The following is a 13649-nucleotide window of genomic DNA, read 5'->3' as shown; positions in this document are numbered from 1 at the left end:
CTGTATTTAACCATATTTATTAAGATTATTTGCATATAGAAAACTCATAGTTTATCTTCATTCACAGATGCAGATAAACTACAGCTACAGCTACAGGAGTTACTTGCATTAAATCAGTTTTATACTTAACATTCAGAAATACAGATCCCATAAATAATATTATATAAATACTGATATGAATTTGTCAAAATAATTCACAGTACACCCACATTTTTACAAAACATTCACAGTAAGGCCAAAATAAAATACATTTCCAGGATACTGATAGTGCTGTAGAACAATATGTTCAATATATAACTCCCATTGGGAGAAAATTCACACGTTATGTCCATCCTTTCTGATTAAATCCTGCTTTCTGTCTTTTATTTTAGGAATATCTGTGGCTTAGACGAGACTGTCAGAGCTGCTTTTGTAGACCTGAAGTGGTTCCTCCGAGTCAGAGGTGCTGTAAGGAAAAGAATTAGGAAGAAAACAAGGTGAATTCCATGATTCTTCAAATTTTATATTTAACTTGGTAGAAAAAATATGAGATATAAATGCAAAATTTACCTGTTTAGCTCAAACTTGGATGCCCTTTGCTTCATTTTTTTCAAAATCCACATGATCAGAGACACACCGGTTGCCAAAGCAGTGGCTCCTGCTGCCACACCAGTGGTAATAACAGTGGCAGGAGCTGAACTAGCTGTGGGGACATTATGAAATGTGAACAATCTGACCAAATTTTAAACCATAAATTCTTCTTCTATTTGAGTATGTTTTATTTTTATTTTTCTTTACCTTGACAAGTGGGGTTCTTTCCAGTCCAGCTGCCACGGCGATCACAGGTCAGGATCTCATGTCCGTCTAACGTGTAATCCTGATCGCATGTGAAGGAGCACTGAGAGTTGAAGACTGGCTGGCTGTCTGAGCAATTAATATGACCGTTTTCTGGAGCATCGAGAAGAGGGCACCTGATAGCTGAGGGATGAGGAGAAATTATCTTAAAAAAAGAAATCTTACAATTGTGGCAATAAATCTCTGCTTACAACAACGTCTACACGTAGGCCATTGTTTATTTTTGTCATACCTTTGCAGGTTGGTAGGGTCTCATTCCACTGTCCATCTTGACTGCATGTAGTGGTGTTTGCTCCACGCAGCTCAAAGCCTGCTTCACAGCTAAAGCTGCAAGTGGAGCTGGGGTCCAAGTCGGTTGAAGGTTTACTGCATTCTACAATCATGTGAGCTGCTCCATCTGGATTCTGGCAGGTGATGGCTGTCACAGGAGAGTGTAAAATGTATATTTAGTGAAGTCTTCTTTGATGCATAGCAGGCAACTGAATTATGAAGATCAAGATGTGCATACTCTAAGACTTTTCTCACCTTCACAGTGTGGCATCTTCTCACTCCATTGTGCTTCTGCTGTGCATGTGACCTCGCTCGGTCCCACCAGGCGGTGGCCAGGGATACATTTGAAGCTGCAGCTCTTTTTGTAGCTGAACCTCATCTCCGTATCATCTTCACAGCTCAGGGCACCGTTTTCTAGATCCTGCAGGGCTGGACACTGGACAGCTGCAACACAGAGTAATAGTTTTAATCTTTGGAAGAGCTATAAAATGTCCCAAAGTAGAAGAAAAAAACCATAGATTGAAAAGTATGTGAAAAATAAGAACAGAGAACAAACACTGCTAGAAGACATGAGTCAATCATACCTGTGCAGGAAGGTGTGGCATCAGTCCACGTTTTATCTTTAGAGCACTGAATGGAGTGCGCCCCCTGCAGTTTGAAGCCTGGGTCACAGCTAAAGCTACATGTCTTTCTGTAGCTGAACCTCATCTCCATGTCACCTTCACAGCTCAGGGCACCGTTTTCTAGATCCTGCAGGGCTGGACACTGGACGGCTACAACACAAAGTAATAGTTTTAATGTAAGGAAAGCCTTAAGATTTCACCAAAAAAAGACTATTAAAAACTTTGCTAAAAGAAGATATGAATGACACATACCTTTACAGGTAGGAATGTCATTGCTCCACTGTCCATCCTCAGAACATTGAATGGTGTGCACACCCTGCAGTTCGAATCCTGGATCACAGCTAAAGCTGCAGTTCTTTTCATAGCCATGTCCATCTACACATTTCAGAGAGCCGTTTTCTGGATCCTGGAGCGCGGGGCATTGAACAGCTGCGAAACAAAGCCTTATTAATAAACCCCAATTCTTTTCTTATAACATAAAATAATAGCTAAGAGAACCACGATAAGAAATTTTGATTTCTATTTTTCATTCTGTAAAAAACGCTTCAGCTGTTTGCTCACCTTCACAAAGCGGCATCTTCTCACTCCAAACAGCCTCTGATGTACAGGTGATCATCTCTGGTCCGACCAGGTGGTAGCCAGGGGCACAGCTCAAGTTGCACCTTTTTCCATAGCTAAACCTCATGTTTGTATCATCTTCACAGGTAATGAAACCATTGCCTGGATTCTGGAGGGCCGGACACTGAACAGCTGGATGACAGAGAACAGAAGAAAACTAAGCTTTTCAGTATGTCTGAAAGACATAAGTTAACTTTATCATCACAGATGACATTTAATCTGCATTTCAGAGCTGTTAAATTCTGAACAATCAGTGGCCGTACCAACACATGATGGCTTTGATGCATTCCATTTTCCAGATGATTCACATTGCAGAGTGATGGAGGAGGAATCATCCAGCTCGTATCCTTCCATACAGGTAAATCTGCAGCTGGAGCTATAGCTGAAATTTCTCAGGGGATCAGAGCAATTCATAAATCCTCTTTCGGGAGCAGACAGTTCCTGGCATTGAATCACTGCAGGTGACAGGACACAAAACATATCATTTAGAAGCCGTTGCTGATGTAGATGCTGAGTAATTTCATCTTCGTGTTGCAATTCAACTTACGTTCACATGTCGGGGACTGTTTTGACCATGTCCCTGTTTCTTGGCATTTCTGAGGTTCTGACATACTTAGCTGATATCCTTCTTCACATGAATACTGGCACAAAGATTCATAGGAGAAGTTCTTGTACTTGTGACTGCAAGTTACGCTTCCCTTTTCAGGTTTGATCACTTGATCTTTGTTGCATTGCACAACTGCAAAATGAACATAATGCATTCAGATGTTTTAATGCTGCAAGCATCAAAAAATATCTACCACAACTAGAAACAATAAAGTACAACGTGCAATTTCTCACCTTGCTCACACTTTTCTCCATAAAAACCTGAAGAGCATTTACACATGTGGCTGTTGATGGTCTCCACACATTCACCATGGATGCATGAGTCACTTTTACAGGCAGCTGCCAAAAAATATCACATAGTTGATAAATCCTCAGAATTTTAATCTTTAAGGATGCCCTCATGACAACAGGAACAAAACTAGAAAAAAAATAATAAAGTCCTCACCTGTGTAACACAAAGCGGTCTTTTTCTTTGAGCACCGCTCATCATTCCATTTCCCTTCATCCTTTTCCCTTTTAATGTACATCTCAACACAATCCTCAGGTTGACCTGAGATTATCCCATTCTGGCCATTATTTGGTTCACCATGAGCCCAGTTGGTTGCTTCTGCTGTGAGTGATTTGTTGGTCCCGACCCAGGTCCAGACATCATTAACCTTGCGGATCCCAATCCAGTAGTAGCCGGCTTTCTTCGGTATCACTCTTTTCAGGTGCTCGATCTCCTCTCGATTCTGGATTGCAACCATGTCTGTATAATTTGTCTTGCACCATGTTCTGGCTGATTCCCAGTCCATTGTGATGTTTGAGTAGAAGTAAGACCAGCACTCTACACCAGTCCACATGCACAGCACTTCGAAGAGAGAACAAAGACACATGTTACACTGTGGGATCATAAAGGATCATCAATATGTATTCATAAAAGCTAAAAAGTAACTTTTATTAATGAATTTAATTTTTACATACTTGAGCAAAAAACGACAAATGGCATCAGTGAGGCAGCCATCATATATCCACTTTTTTGAAATCCAAAGATGAATTTCTGTCAAAACAAACAAAAATTGTGCATTAAGATAAAGCAATGCCAAGTTTTCCATTAGCAACCTGATCATAGCAAAAAAATAAATAAAAGGAAATCCAGTGAACTCACAGTTTTAGGGTTGATGTCTGAAGAGCTTCAACAGTCTTGTGATTCTCCTGAAAAGATTCTGAGCTTCATTTGCTGAGGAGCCTGTTTTTATACTTTGCCGTAACCCGGTTCAGGCTTCCAGGAAGCTCTCATTCCAGTGAAGCATTTCCATGGAATTTCCCCAAACCTCACGTATCATTTCCTTTCACTTCTTGATATCTAGAAACTTTCCCTTTTTTTACTTTCAAAGAGAAAGTGTTCATTCTTAAGTGGGATTTTTATGTAGGTTTTGTTTGTACAAACTATATACTGTTATACTTCACGATATGCTACTTTATATTTAAATGTGATATAAAATAGAATAACAATTTCATGTCATTCTATTAAAATATGTCTTGTATTATTCTTACAGCATAAAATTGACCTTTATGTTTATAAGTATTATTCAGACTGATTTCGAGTCGGATTTATTCATAAAAATACATATGAATCAACTTATTTATTTATTTTTTGTTTGCTTATACATTGTTGGATTATGGTAATTTTTTGTTTACCTAAACTTTGTTAAATAAAAAAAAAATCATTCTTTCAGCCTGGTGTTATTGCCAATGTTCTCCCACCACAAGAAATGAATTGCAATAACCAGAACCATGCAAAAGATTTAAAATAAACAAGCCGATGAACATTCTTCTTTGCTTTCTTTTTGTGGTTTAAGACCTCAAACCTTTGGTTATCTGCTTTCACCACTTTCCTAGTGATGAGTGAGTTATTAAATGTGAGTTATTAAAGTAAAAATGTGTGCTTTAGTCAGTTCCGTTAAATTGGGAATGCTGCCACTTAAGATACTGAATTCTGTGGGAGGAATGATTGCATGAATGACGGGAACAGGAATCAACAGATAACATGCATTTCGTAAAAGCAGGTGGAACAACAAAGCCAAATAGGCAAATAGGCAGATCTCAAACCTTCAATTCATTTAATCAGCAACGTACATATTTTAGGGACGTGCTTTGACTAAAATACCAGAGTATAGAAACTAAACATAGATTTATTGCTACAAACGTTACACAACACGTCTTTGGCATAATGTCATGTTTAAGGGAGCTTTGGTTATCTGCTTTCACCAGTTTCCTAGTGATTACTCAGTGCACGTGAAATGTGAGTTATCAAAGTAGAAATGTGTGCTTTAGTCATTTCCGCTAAATTGGGCATGGCACCACTTAAGATCCTGAATTCTGTGGAAGTAATGATTGCATGAATGAGGGGAGAAGGATCAACAGATAACATGCATTTCGTGAAAGAAGGTGGAGCAACAAAGCCAAATAGGCAGGGAAATGCTTCTGTACAGGATCAGGAGAATCTGGGGGGCCCACAAAAACCTCTTTAAGTTTGCGGCTAACAGAAAATCTCTGATGGCTCATATTTTGGTATGAACCATATTATCATTCATATTATGTGAGTGATCATTAATCTTGTGGATCGCAATCCCATAATATCACTCATATTATGTGAGTGATAATGTGGTCTGCTCATATTTTGGTATGAACCATCATACCAAATAAATAACCTGAGATCAGAAAACTGCTGATGGATCATATTTTGGATGTCACTTTTGTGGTGGTTGATGCTGAGTTTATTGCCCAGGTGTGACCAAGATATTCAAATTTTCTTTATCAAGTCTAGTTGTCTATATTGCAATATAGCTATTACAATATTCTGTAGGGAGAGCATGTGAAGTGTTATTTTCTTTGCTTTGTTTTCATCGGAATGGAGAAGCTTGCCTTTGCACCTCAGTGAACTGTCTGACTGTGTTTTAGTAGTTCACAGAAGAGTGGCTGTCATTCAACAGTGTGGGTCGATCACTGTGAGTGCAATGTGAGTGATAATATGGTCTACATGTATATAAAGGGTGCAAAAGAGGTCTAATCAGTCGACATGTTTGTGCCCACTAGCACAACTTGTAGTCTGTTAGGAAGTCAGGTTTAATGTGAATGACACATGAAAAAAAATTCTGCTCAGTAATTGATGTTTGATCATCAGGTCCCAGATAAGTCTCCTGACAAACTTAGATGATGAGAACAACTGTTGAACTAAGAGGAACAGCATCAACATTTGACCTCTAAAATGAAGAGCATGCAGACTAGGAGTAACAACTTGGAAGGATCAGTTTCAAGGGAAATTTCCTCCAACATTCCATTGTTACTGATATCAGGGCTGAATGATAAATGAAGCTAGCAATACACCAATACACCATCATCTGCAAAAAAGGTACTGTGTAGTTTTCTTTAGTTTTTCTTTATTCATTTGTGTTTCCTTTCCAAGAAGTCAGATATTCTTGTTATTTTTCAAAGTGGAGCTCTGATTAAATTTGACAGGAAAAGTTTCTTGGCCAAGTTTCCAGGGGAAGCTTTAAGAAATAACAATATCTACTTCCTAAGAATTTTGAACATACAATTTTCTAGGCAAAACTTTAAGAGTAACTCGGCTTCATCATGTGAAAAGTATATAAATTGAATTCAATTACTTGAGCTCCTTACAAGAACATTTCACTAGTTTTTTGTTGTTTTTTTTTTTAACTCGGGGTGCTCTTCCTTTCCTTTCTGTATATTTCAAAACTGTGACTCTTTAATTGAGCAGGTGGAATTCACGTTTGGTTAGTATTGGCCCCTGTTTATATCTTTTTGGGGTATTCATTGGTCAAACCTAATTTTCTTTTAAGAAAATGTCTTTCTTAAAAGAGTATGAGTATAAAGCTAATTGATTCTGAAAGTTTACAAAAAATCAACTAAAATAATACAGAATTTTGCACTATAAATGAAAATAAATGAGATCTTTAAGTTTCAAAGTCTTCTAAGCACATGTGTGGTCAATGTATCTTCATCTGTAAACAGCAATAATAGCCAAATAAATTGTTGAGCTGGTGTCCTGCTGTTTAAACAATGTGAACTGAACAGACATTAGCCTAAACTTCTTGGCCCTTCACCTTTATGCCAATCCCTCAGTAAAAGGTTTTCCCAACAAACAATGTGTAAACATTGACATATGTTTCATAATCCAAAACAGAATCAGAATTTCCAGAATAAGGATGTCATCAAGCAGAGAGGAGAAGCAAAAGGAATGGACACTCTTTGATAATTCCCCTTGGGAATGGGAAAGCTGCAGTTTAATGCAGGAGCAGAGGCGCCTGCATGCTGACTTTTTCTTTTGCTGACGGTTCATTTCCTTCCTTTCTGGCTGGAGGCGTCGGACAGCAGCCACTGCTCCTTGACACTTTGCAACCACTTCCTCTTCCCCAGAAAAACAATATCAACTCTTTGATTAACTCACACGGGACTGCGCCCTGGGTGAAATGAGGGTTCAGCTTTGCTTAAAACACTTAAAACAGATTTAATTTGGAGGAGGCCATCCATCCAATTTTTTGTACCTGCTTAATGATTGCAGGGCATGTGATCTCATACCAACAGGAAAGGAGCAGAAGTCGCCCTAGATAAATTCTATTCTTATTTCTTCCCTACTTTTGAACCCAGAAGCAAAACAATCTGACATAGAAAACTCTTGCCATTCTATTTAGTTATAAGGCATCTGTTCTTTTCATCAAATGTTTTTGACAAAAATGTTTAAGAAGTGCATTAGTCTTAAAGTTTTTGCATCCAAAAACTTTAAGATTAATGCACAGTAGTTCAAAACAAAATGATATGTAGTTTTTAAATTTTTACAAATAAATAATCGGAAGAGTCCTGAAAACTATTTTTGTACATTCATCAAATCTGGCCTTTATAAATGAGTGACAAAAGGAAACATTGTTGAAAGAAGATTTTAGCTTATATGCACATTGTTATTGTTGCACTTCTTCATGAACAAAACACACCAGTGATAGAACATGGTGGTGGCAGCATTATGTTGTGAAGATGCCTTTCTTCCTCAGAGACAGGAAAGCTGATCACAGTTGACAGAAAGACGACTCCAAAACATTTGAGATTTGTTTGAAAAATCTGATTAGGGATGTTATATGAAGCCAACTTGTAAAAATCCACAAATACGCAAAAGTAACAAATGTGTATTTGTGTGCAACTTGTCCTAGTGTCATAAAAATGCTTGTGGAAAAATTGTACGTTACCATAATTTATGGTCTCAGAAGTTTGTTGAAGGACATTAGTAAACAAAAAGCCTCCCAAAAAGACAAGGAACAGACAGCCAGATCTGCAATGGAATTGGTTTTGATTAAAGCATAAATGTACAGCAATGGCCCAGTCAAAGTCCAGACTTAAATCTGTGACCAGAACTCAAAGATGATATTTCTGGAAGAGGTCTCTGTCCAATATGATTGCTCTTCTGCTAGTTTGGGAGGAAAAAATGGCAGAAATCTCAGCCTCTCATTGTGCAAAGCTGGTGGATAACTTGCAAGTTTAAAAATATGTTACTTAGATGGAATACAAAGGCACAACCCTTTAGATATTTCTCAGTAGAAATTGTAAAAAAGAACATGTATCTATTTACTGGCTATTCACAATGACTAAAATCCAAATAAAAATATTTAAGTGTGTAGTGGTGGCGCGCAAAGTCCAAGACGCAATAACGAGGTCTGTGTACAAAGCGAAACGTTTCATGTGTTTGCCACGCGAGGTCACCAGCGTGCACACTCGACGCATTGCAAGGATTTGGTGCCAAACTGCAAATGCACTGTCGCTTTAAGACCGGAAATAGATCCTGACGCAAAAGGAACCAATCGCGTGAACGTATCATGCTCAGCGTGCTTGGCAGGTTTCTGATCAGTCGGAGGCTCACTGGTAGCGTATGTAGAGCTGTAGGCACAATGGCAGAAGCTCTGGCTAAAATTCCCGATGTTGAGATTGATCCCGAGGGGACTTTTAAATACATACTGCTAAGAGTTAAAGTAAAAGATAGCGATGCACAGAAAGACGTAGTACGAGGCACTAAAAGTGCGGAGTACCACAGTAAGTTCATAAGTTGCAGGTTTGCTGCAAGAGGAGCGTCAAGTGTGTCAGTTCTGCTTGAAGTGTTGTGTTTGTGCCCATCAAACCGGACTGTCCGCCAAAAGTTCAGCTGCACAAATTTTAGCATGTTTTCGAGAATGAATAGTGCAGACCATGGCTTTAGGAGCTTCACAATCAAAATAATTAGCTTTTACGTGTTGGTTATTTGACTTGAAGTAATTTAAACCTATTTTTATGCTATCTATGCAGATCACATATTTGAGAAGGTCAGTCCAGCTCTGGAGGCCTTAGGGATGGAGTGTAAATGCCTTGGAGGAGGGAAGATCGAGCACAACAACAAGGACAAGAAGATCAGGGTGTTTGGAGAATCCACGGTGAGACTGGATTAAAATGAAAAAGATATAAAAAATGTTTTCTTCTTGAAATCTGTTGTCATAGAAGTGCTTTCTTTGCTTCTTTTTTCAGGCTTTTGGGAAAGCAGACCACTCTGTGTCTGTTGAGAAGCTGAAAACTGTCTTCGGTGACTATGAGGTCACTTGGTCAGATGACAAAAAATAGGAGCCTTGTTCTCATTTCCAAATGCCTGCCTGTATTTATGACACCAAACCACAGAATAATACTTTAACCCTCTGGTCTGTTATCTAATTTAAATACAGCATTAAACTTTTTGGTCTCAGTGAAATCTTGTATAAAATGTTCGTATGTTTTTAAGGCCAAGTTCAGTCTTTTTTTTTCTGTAGGTTAATCAAGGATCTTAAAATAGACTATTTTCCCCATTTTACCTTTCTGTTGGCATCACTTCATGAAAATTGGAGTTTGTTTGCCAAGCGTAAAGTACATACAGGAAAGCGTGAGCAAGCTGGAATGACGGATGCATCCTGTTAAGCTGGGGGAAAGTGTATTGTTTTGAAAGCCACAGACAGATAAGAATTTTTTTTCCCTTTCCATTTTGGCATCACACTCTCATTACAAGACCCTTTTACAGAAAATAATGAATTTAGAGTAAATTGCTTTAGTTTCCATTTGCTGTTATTACAGTTATAACAGCTTTAGTAAGTCAATTATTTTATCAACATTAATTATAATGTTAAATATCCTCAAACTCACACATCTTTCATAAAGGTGTGTGAAATTTAAGGCCACAGGGTTTTGTTAGAGGACATTAGTGAACAAACAAATCAGGAATACATTTTTGTAAAAAATTTAAATCAGGGTCATGTTTTAAAAACCATCATTCAATCAAGTTTATTTGCATAGCACAATTTAGCAACAAGGTGGTTGAAGGTCCTTTAATTAAAAACAAAAAATTACAAAATTATAAAAACACCATACAAGAGTGTATTTTGAACATGTTATGAGGCACTGTTTAACGTTATCATCTGAAAATATGTCTGCTCTGAACCTACCAACAGTGTGAGAAGTAGAAGCAGTTAGGAGGCCTATGGTGACTCCATGGGAGCTGCAGAGATCTGTTGCTCAGGTGAAAGGGAAAACTATAACTCAACCAAACAGCAAATCTTTGTAGAAAAGTCACAAAAGTTGTTGAAACATAGTCTTTAGAAATGTATTTTGAAGTTTTCCACAAGCCATGAAAAAAACAACAAATATGTGTGAGAAGATGTTCTGGTCATATGAGACCAAACTGTAGCTTTCTGGCAAAATAACTACATCACCATGAAGACACCAGCCGTACAGTGAAACATGTTGGTGGCAGCATCAGGCGGTGGGGATTTTTCTTTTTCAGCAGGTGAAGAAAACTGCGTGGAGCTTAATACTGGGCAATCCTGTTAGATGCTGCAGAAGTCTTGAGGCTGGGGAAGAGATTCACATTCCAGCAGAATAACAACATTTGAATATATAGTCAGAGCTCTGACTGCAACTTCAATTTATCAGAGCTAAATTGAAGTTGCATTTGGGTGTACAATGGCAGGGGTTAAAGTTCAGATCTAAATTTAACTGGGAATCTGTGTCAAAGGCATTCTACACAAGAGCTGTAGGAATACATAATTAGGAATAATTTGGGAGTGAAGGAAAAGAAACAGCAAAACTACTACAAAAGGTTTGAGTGCTCTGATTCAAATTTGTTCATGTAATATTGCAACAATCTGTACTAGTCAGCCAAACCGAAAGGGATTGTTGTAGGAATATTTCATATTCTGACTACATTTAATCAAGGCAAATATACCGTGGATGTTTTTATTTTTTGAATATGTTATTTCTCTGTGTTAAATGCAGTAGCATATATTTTTTGTTTTTGTTTTTATTTATTTTGTAAGAAATCAAAGAGAATAATTTTTTTTGTGGTTGAGAGAGGTATGATCAATTTTTTATTTCTGTTTTGGGTGTTAAACACTGTCTGGATCTGAACAGAACATCTCCAAAGGCGTACCACACAGAATTCTTGCTATGCCAAGCAGTCATCCCCATTCTTTTGCTCAGGGATTTCCCCTATCTGAAATTAGTTACAGTGAAAATAAGATGTGGCAGACAAGAACAGATTTAGCTTCTCTACTCACACTGCCAGAGCTCTTATCGGTTGTACTTGACCCTCATCACGAGGTGCAAGGTGAACACTGACTGGGCCATGTTCAATCAGCCACCCGGCGACCTACAAAGAAAAGGGATCTTTCTTTCCGGTTTCCATTCAATTGCAACGTGGTTTCCTGCCAGGCGATAACCTTTGCATTATCTGCAAACTGGAGGGTCAGAGTGGGAGACAGCATTCTTAAGCTCCTTAGACACATCCCTTTCTTGGAAAATGCATTAAATACCGTAAAGACTGACTTTAACAAACTGTCGAACAGTACTCTACATTAAGTGGGAAATGATGAAAATGCAACGTCATGTCTGGCAGAGCAAATTTCTCCATTAAAAGTGTTTTTTTTTATTGTATTATTCTCTCTTTTGTTATGGTAGAAACTGTCATGCTGTCCCAGACATCTTTCCTCCCAGTGGACTGAAACCAATATCACATTAGGAAAGATGTTAGGAAGTCACTTGTTCTTCCACTGGGAGGTTTCAGTCCTCCCAGTGGACTGAAACCAATGCCACTTTTGGAAAGATGTTAGGAAGTGACTAACAAGATGTTAGTCACTTCCTGCAGCTTGCAGCTCACACTTCTGGCTGCTAAAAGAGAAGCCATATAAATAAATACCATAGTTTACTTCCCTGCTTTAGAGCTTATCAGCAGTACAATAACTTACTGGCATCAATTCCTAAGATCAGTTAGGTCAGAGAGAAAATTCCCAACTTAAAAGTAAAAAGCCTGTATTTGCTTTGCTAATTTGTTCTGAAAATTATGTTAACATTCATTAACCTAGACCTAGATACTCTTGGTAATTCATTTTTTACAGTACCATTAGAAATGCTTTTATTAATATTCTACAAATACAGCATAAGATTTATGGAAGGAAGTTTTGATATAGAAACTCACTTCAGATATGGAAACTATTTGAAAAGGCTGCACAGAATTAAAAATAGCACACATAAGTGTATCTGCCTAAACATCGTAAATTTATGTTATCAGTTATTTCCATACTGACACTAAACATCGTAAATTTATGTTATCAGTTATTTCCATCGCACTATGTAACAAACAACAGATGTGCTGTATTCCTGGCTTAATTGTAATGAAAGCGTTCTGTGTTTGGTCAGGAATAAAACAGCATGTGGGGAAAGCACCTCATTAGGAATGAGTTAGCTACAATTCACAAATGTCAAGCGTAATGATTATTCTTTTGTCTCATCTGTTGAAGAGCTCACTGCTACTTAGTATGTCCATTACTGAATTGTAAGTTTGTCTATGATCTCACACAACTTAATGTTTGTGTTTCATCAAATAATTAGATGGAAGTACATTCAGTGGTTGATATACTATAAAATATTTTTCTAAGTGCCTTTTACTGGCGTTATTAATTTATACATGGAAATTGTAAAATGCATGGCATTTGTTAATGCTTATTTATCCCCAATATAAATAAATATGTATACTATAAAACAATTCAGCAATGGGGAGAATCTGTAATGGTGAATCTGTTGTCTTTTTTTTTCCTCACTGGCCTATCACTACCTATCTTAGTGATAGGCCAGTGCATGATACCACAAACTCTGATTTAAAAAAAAAAAAATGTACCAGAAAAAATAGGCTTCCAATGGTTTTGAGAAGGAAAATGATCCAATGTATGATGTTGTTTTTTTTTTTTCTTATTTTAACAATTGATGTGAAGTTTGTCAAATAGGTTCTTTCATTCTTCACATTCATGTTGTTTAGTCAAAAGTAATTTTCTCCTGACTTACATTATGTGTTATTTTATGTTAAGTTTGGTGTTGCTCTTGACAGTTGATTGTTATCATAGCAAAAAGTAACAGTCAGCTCATCCCACTTTTCTGTTGCCATCTGCAACTGTGGTAAGTATTATGATCAGCTTTGTGTTTTCTTTACAAGTATGACATTTTAACATATATTTAATTATATACAGCATTTCATATGCAATATTGTCCTGTTTTGTACATGTTTTTAATAATTAATGTGTATTTTAGCTGTGTTTAATTAATACATTTTTAATTTTACAGCTGTTAAGGTTTATTAGTTAAATTTCATTTAATTTATAGGGACAG

The 13649-nt window shown here is 37.3% G+C and overlaps 2 protein-coding genes across 2 annotated transcripts; one reads left to right on the top strand and one right to left on the bottom strand.

Annotated features, from left to right (window-relative positions):
- Positions 1–4205, bottom strand: sele (selectin E). The gene is made up of 14 exons (XM_032573312.1): positions 4099–4205; positions 3915–3990; positions 3397–3801; positions 3186–3290; positions 2893–3084; positions 2609–2800; positions 2289–2477; positions 1980–2156; positions 1689–1877; positions 1360–1548; positions 1067–1252; positions 778–957; positions 550–682; positions 1–445 (listed from the first exon to the last, which is right to left on the bottom strand). Exons 2-14 carry the CDS (start codon positions 3955–3957, stop codon positions 385–387), a joined length of 2241 nt encoding a protein of 746 aa, XP_032429203.1. The 5' UTR covers positions 3958–3990; positions 4099–4205; the 3' UTR covers positions 1–384.
- Positions 4206–8781: 4576 nt separating this feature from the next.
- On the top strand, positions 8782–9749 carry LOC116725848 (14 kDa phosphohistidine phosphatase). Its single transcript, XM_032572227.1, has 3 exons — positions 8782–9032; positions 9282–9406; positions 9498–9749. Exons 1-3 carry the CDS (start codon positions 8819–8821, stop codon positions 9588–9590), a joined length of 432 nt encoding a protein of 143 aa, XP_032428118.1. The 5' UTR covers positions 8782–8818; the 3' UTR covers positions 9591–9749.
- The last annotated feature ends 3900 nt before the right edge of the window (positions 9750–13649 follow it).

This window comes from Xiphophorus hellerii, chromosome 9 (assembly GCF_003331165.1).
Source record: "Xiphophorus hellerii strain 12219 chromosome 9, Xiphophorus_hellerii-4.1, whole genome shotgun sequence".
Lineage (NCBI taxonomy): Eukaryota > Metazoa > Chordata > Actinopteri > Cyprinodontiformes > Poeciliidae > Xiphophorus > Xiphophorus hellerii.
Note: the sequence above shows the minus strand (reverse complement) of the source record. Positions and strands in the feature narration are given on the sequence as shown.

Coding starts and splice junctions, on each gene's coding strand:
- sele (XM_032573312.1), bottom strand. CDS start 3,957: ATGATGGCTGCCTCACTGATGCCATTTGTCGTTTTTTGCTCAA. Junction 2,801..2,892: donor ACAGTCCCCGACATGTGAAC/GTAAGTTGAATT, acceptor TGTCACCTGCAG/TGATTCAATGCCAGGAACTG. Junction 446..549: donor TCCAAGTTTGAGCTAAACAG/GTAAATTTTGCA, acceptor TTTTCCTTACAG/CACCTCTGACTCGGAGGAAC.
- LOC116725848 (XM_032572227.1), top strand. CDS start 8,819: ATGCTCAGCGTGCTTGGCAGGTTTCTGATCAGTCGGAGGCTCACTGGT. Junction 9,033..9,281: donor TAAAAGTGCGGAGTACCACA/GTAAGTTCATAA, acceptor CTATCTATGCAG/ATCACATATTTGAGAAGGTC. Junction 9,407..9,497: donor GGGTGTTTGGAGAATCCACG/GTGAGACTGGAT, acceptor TTCTTTTTTCAG/GCTTTTGGGAAAGCAGACCA.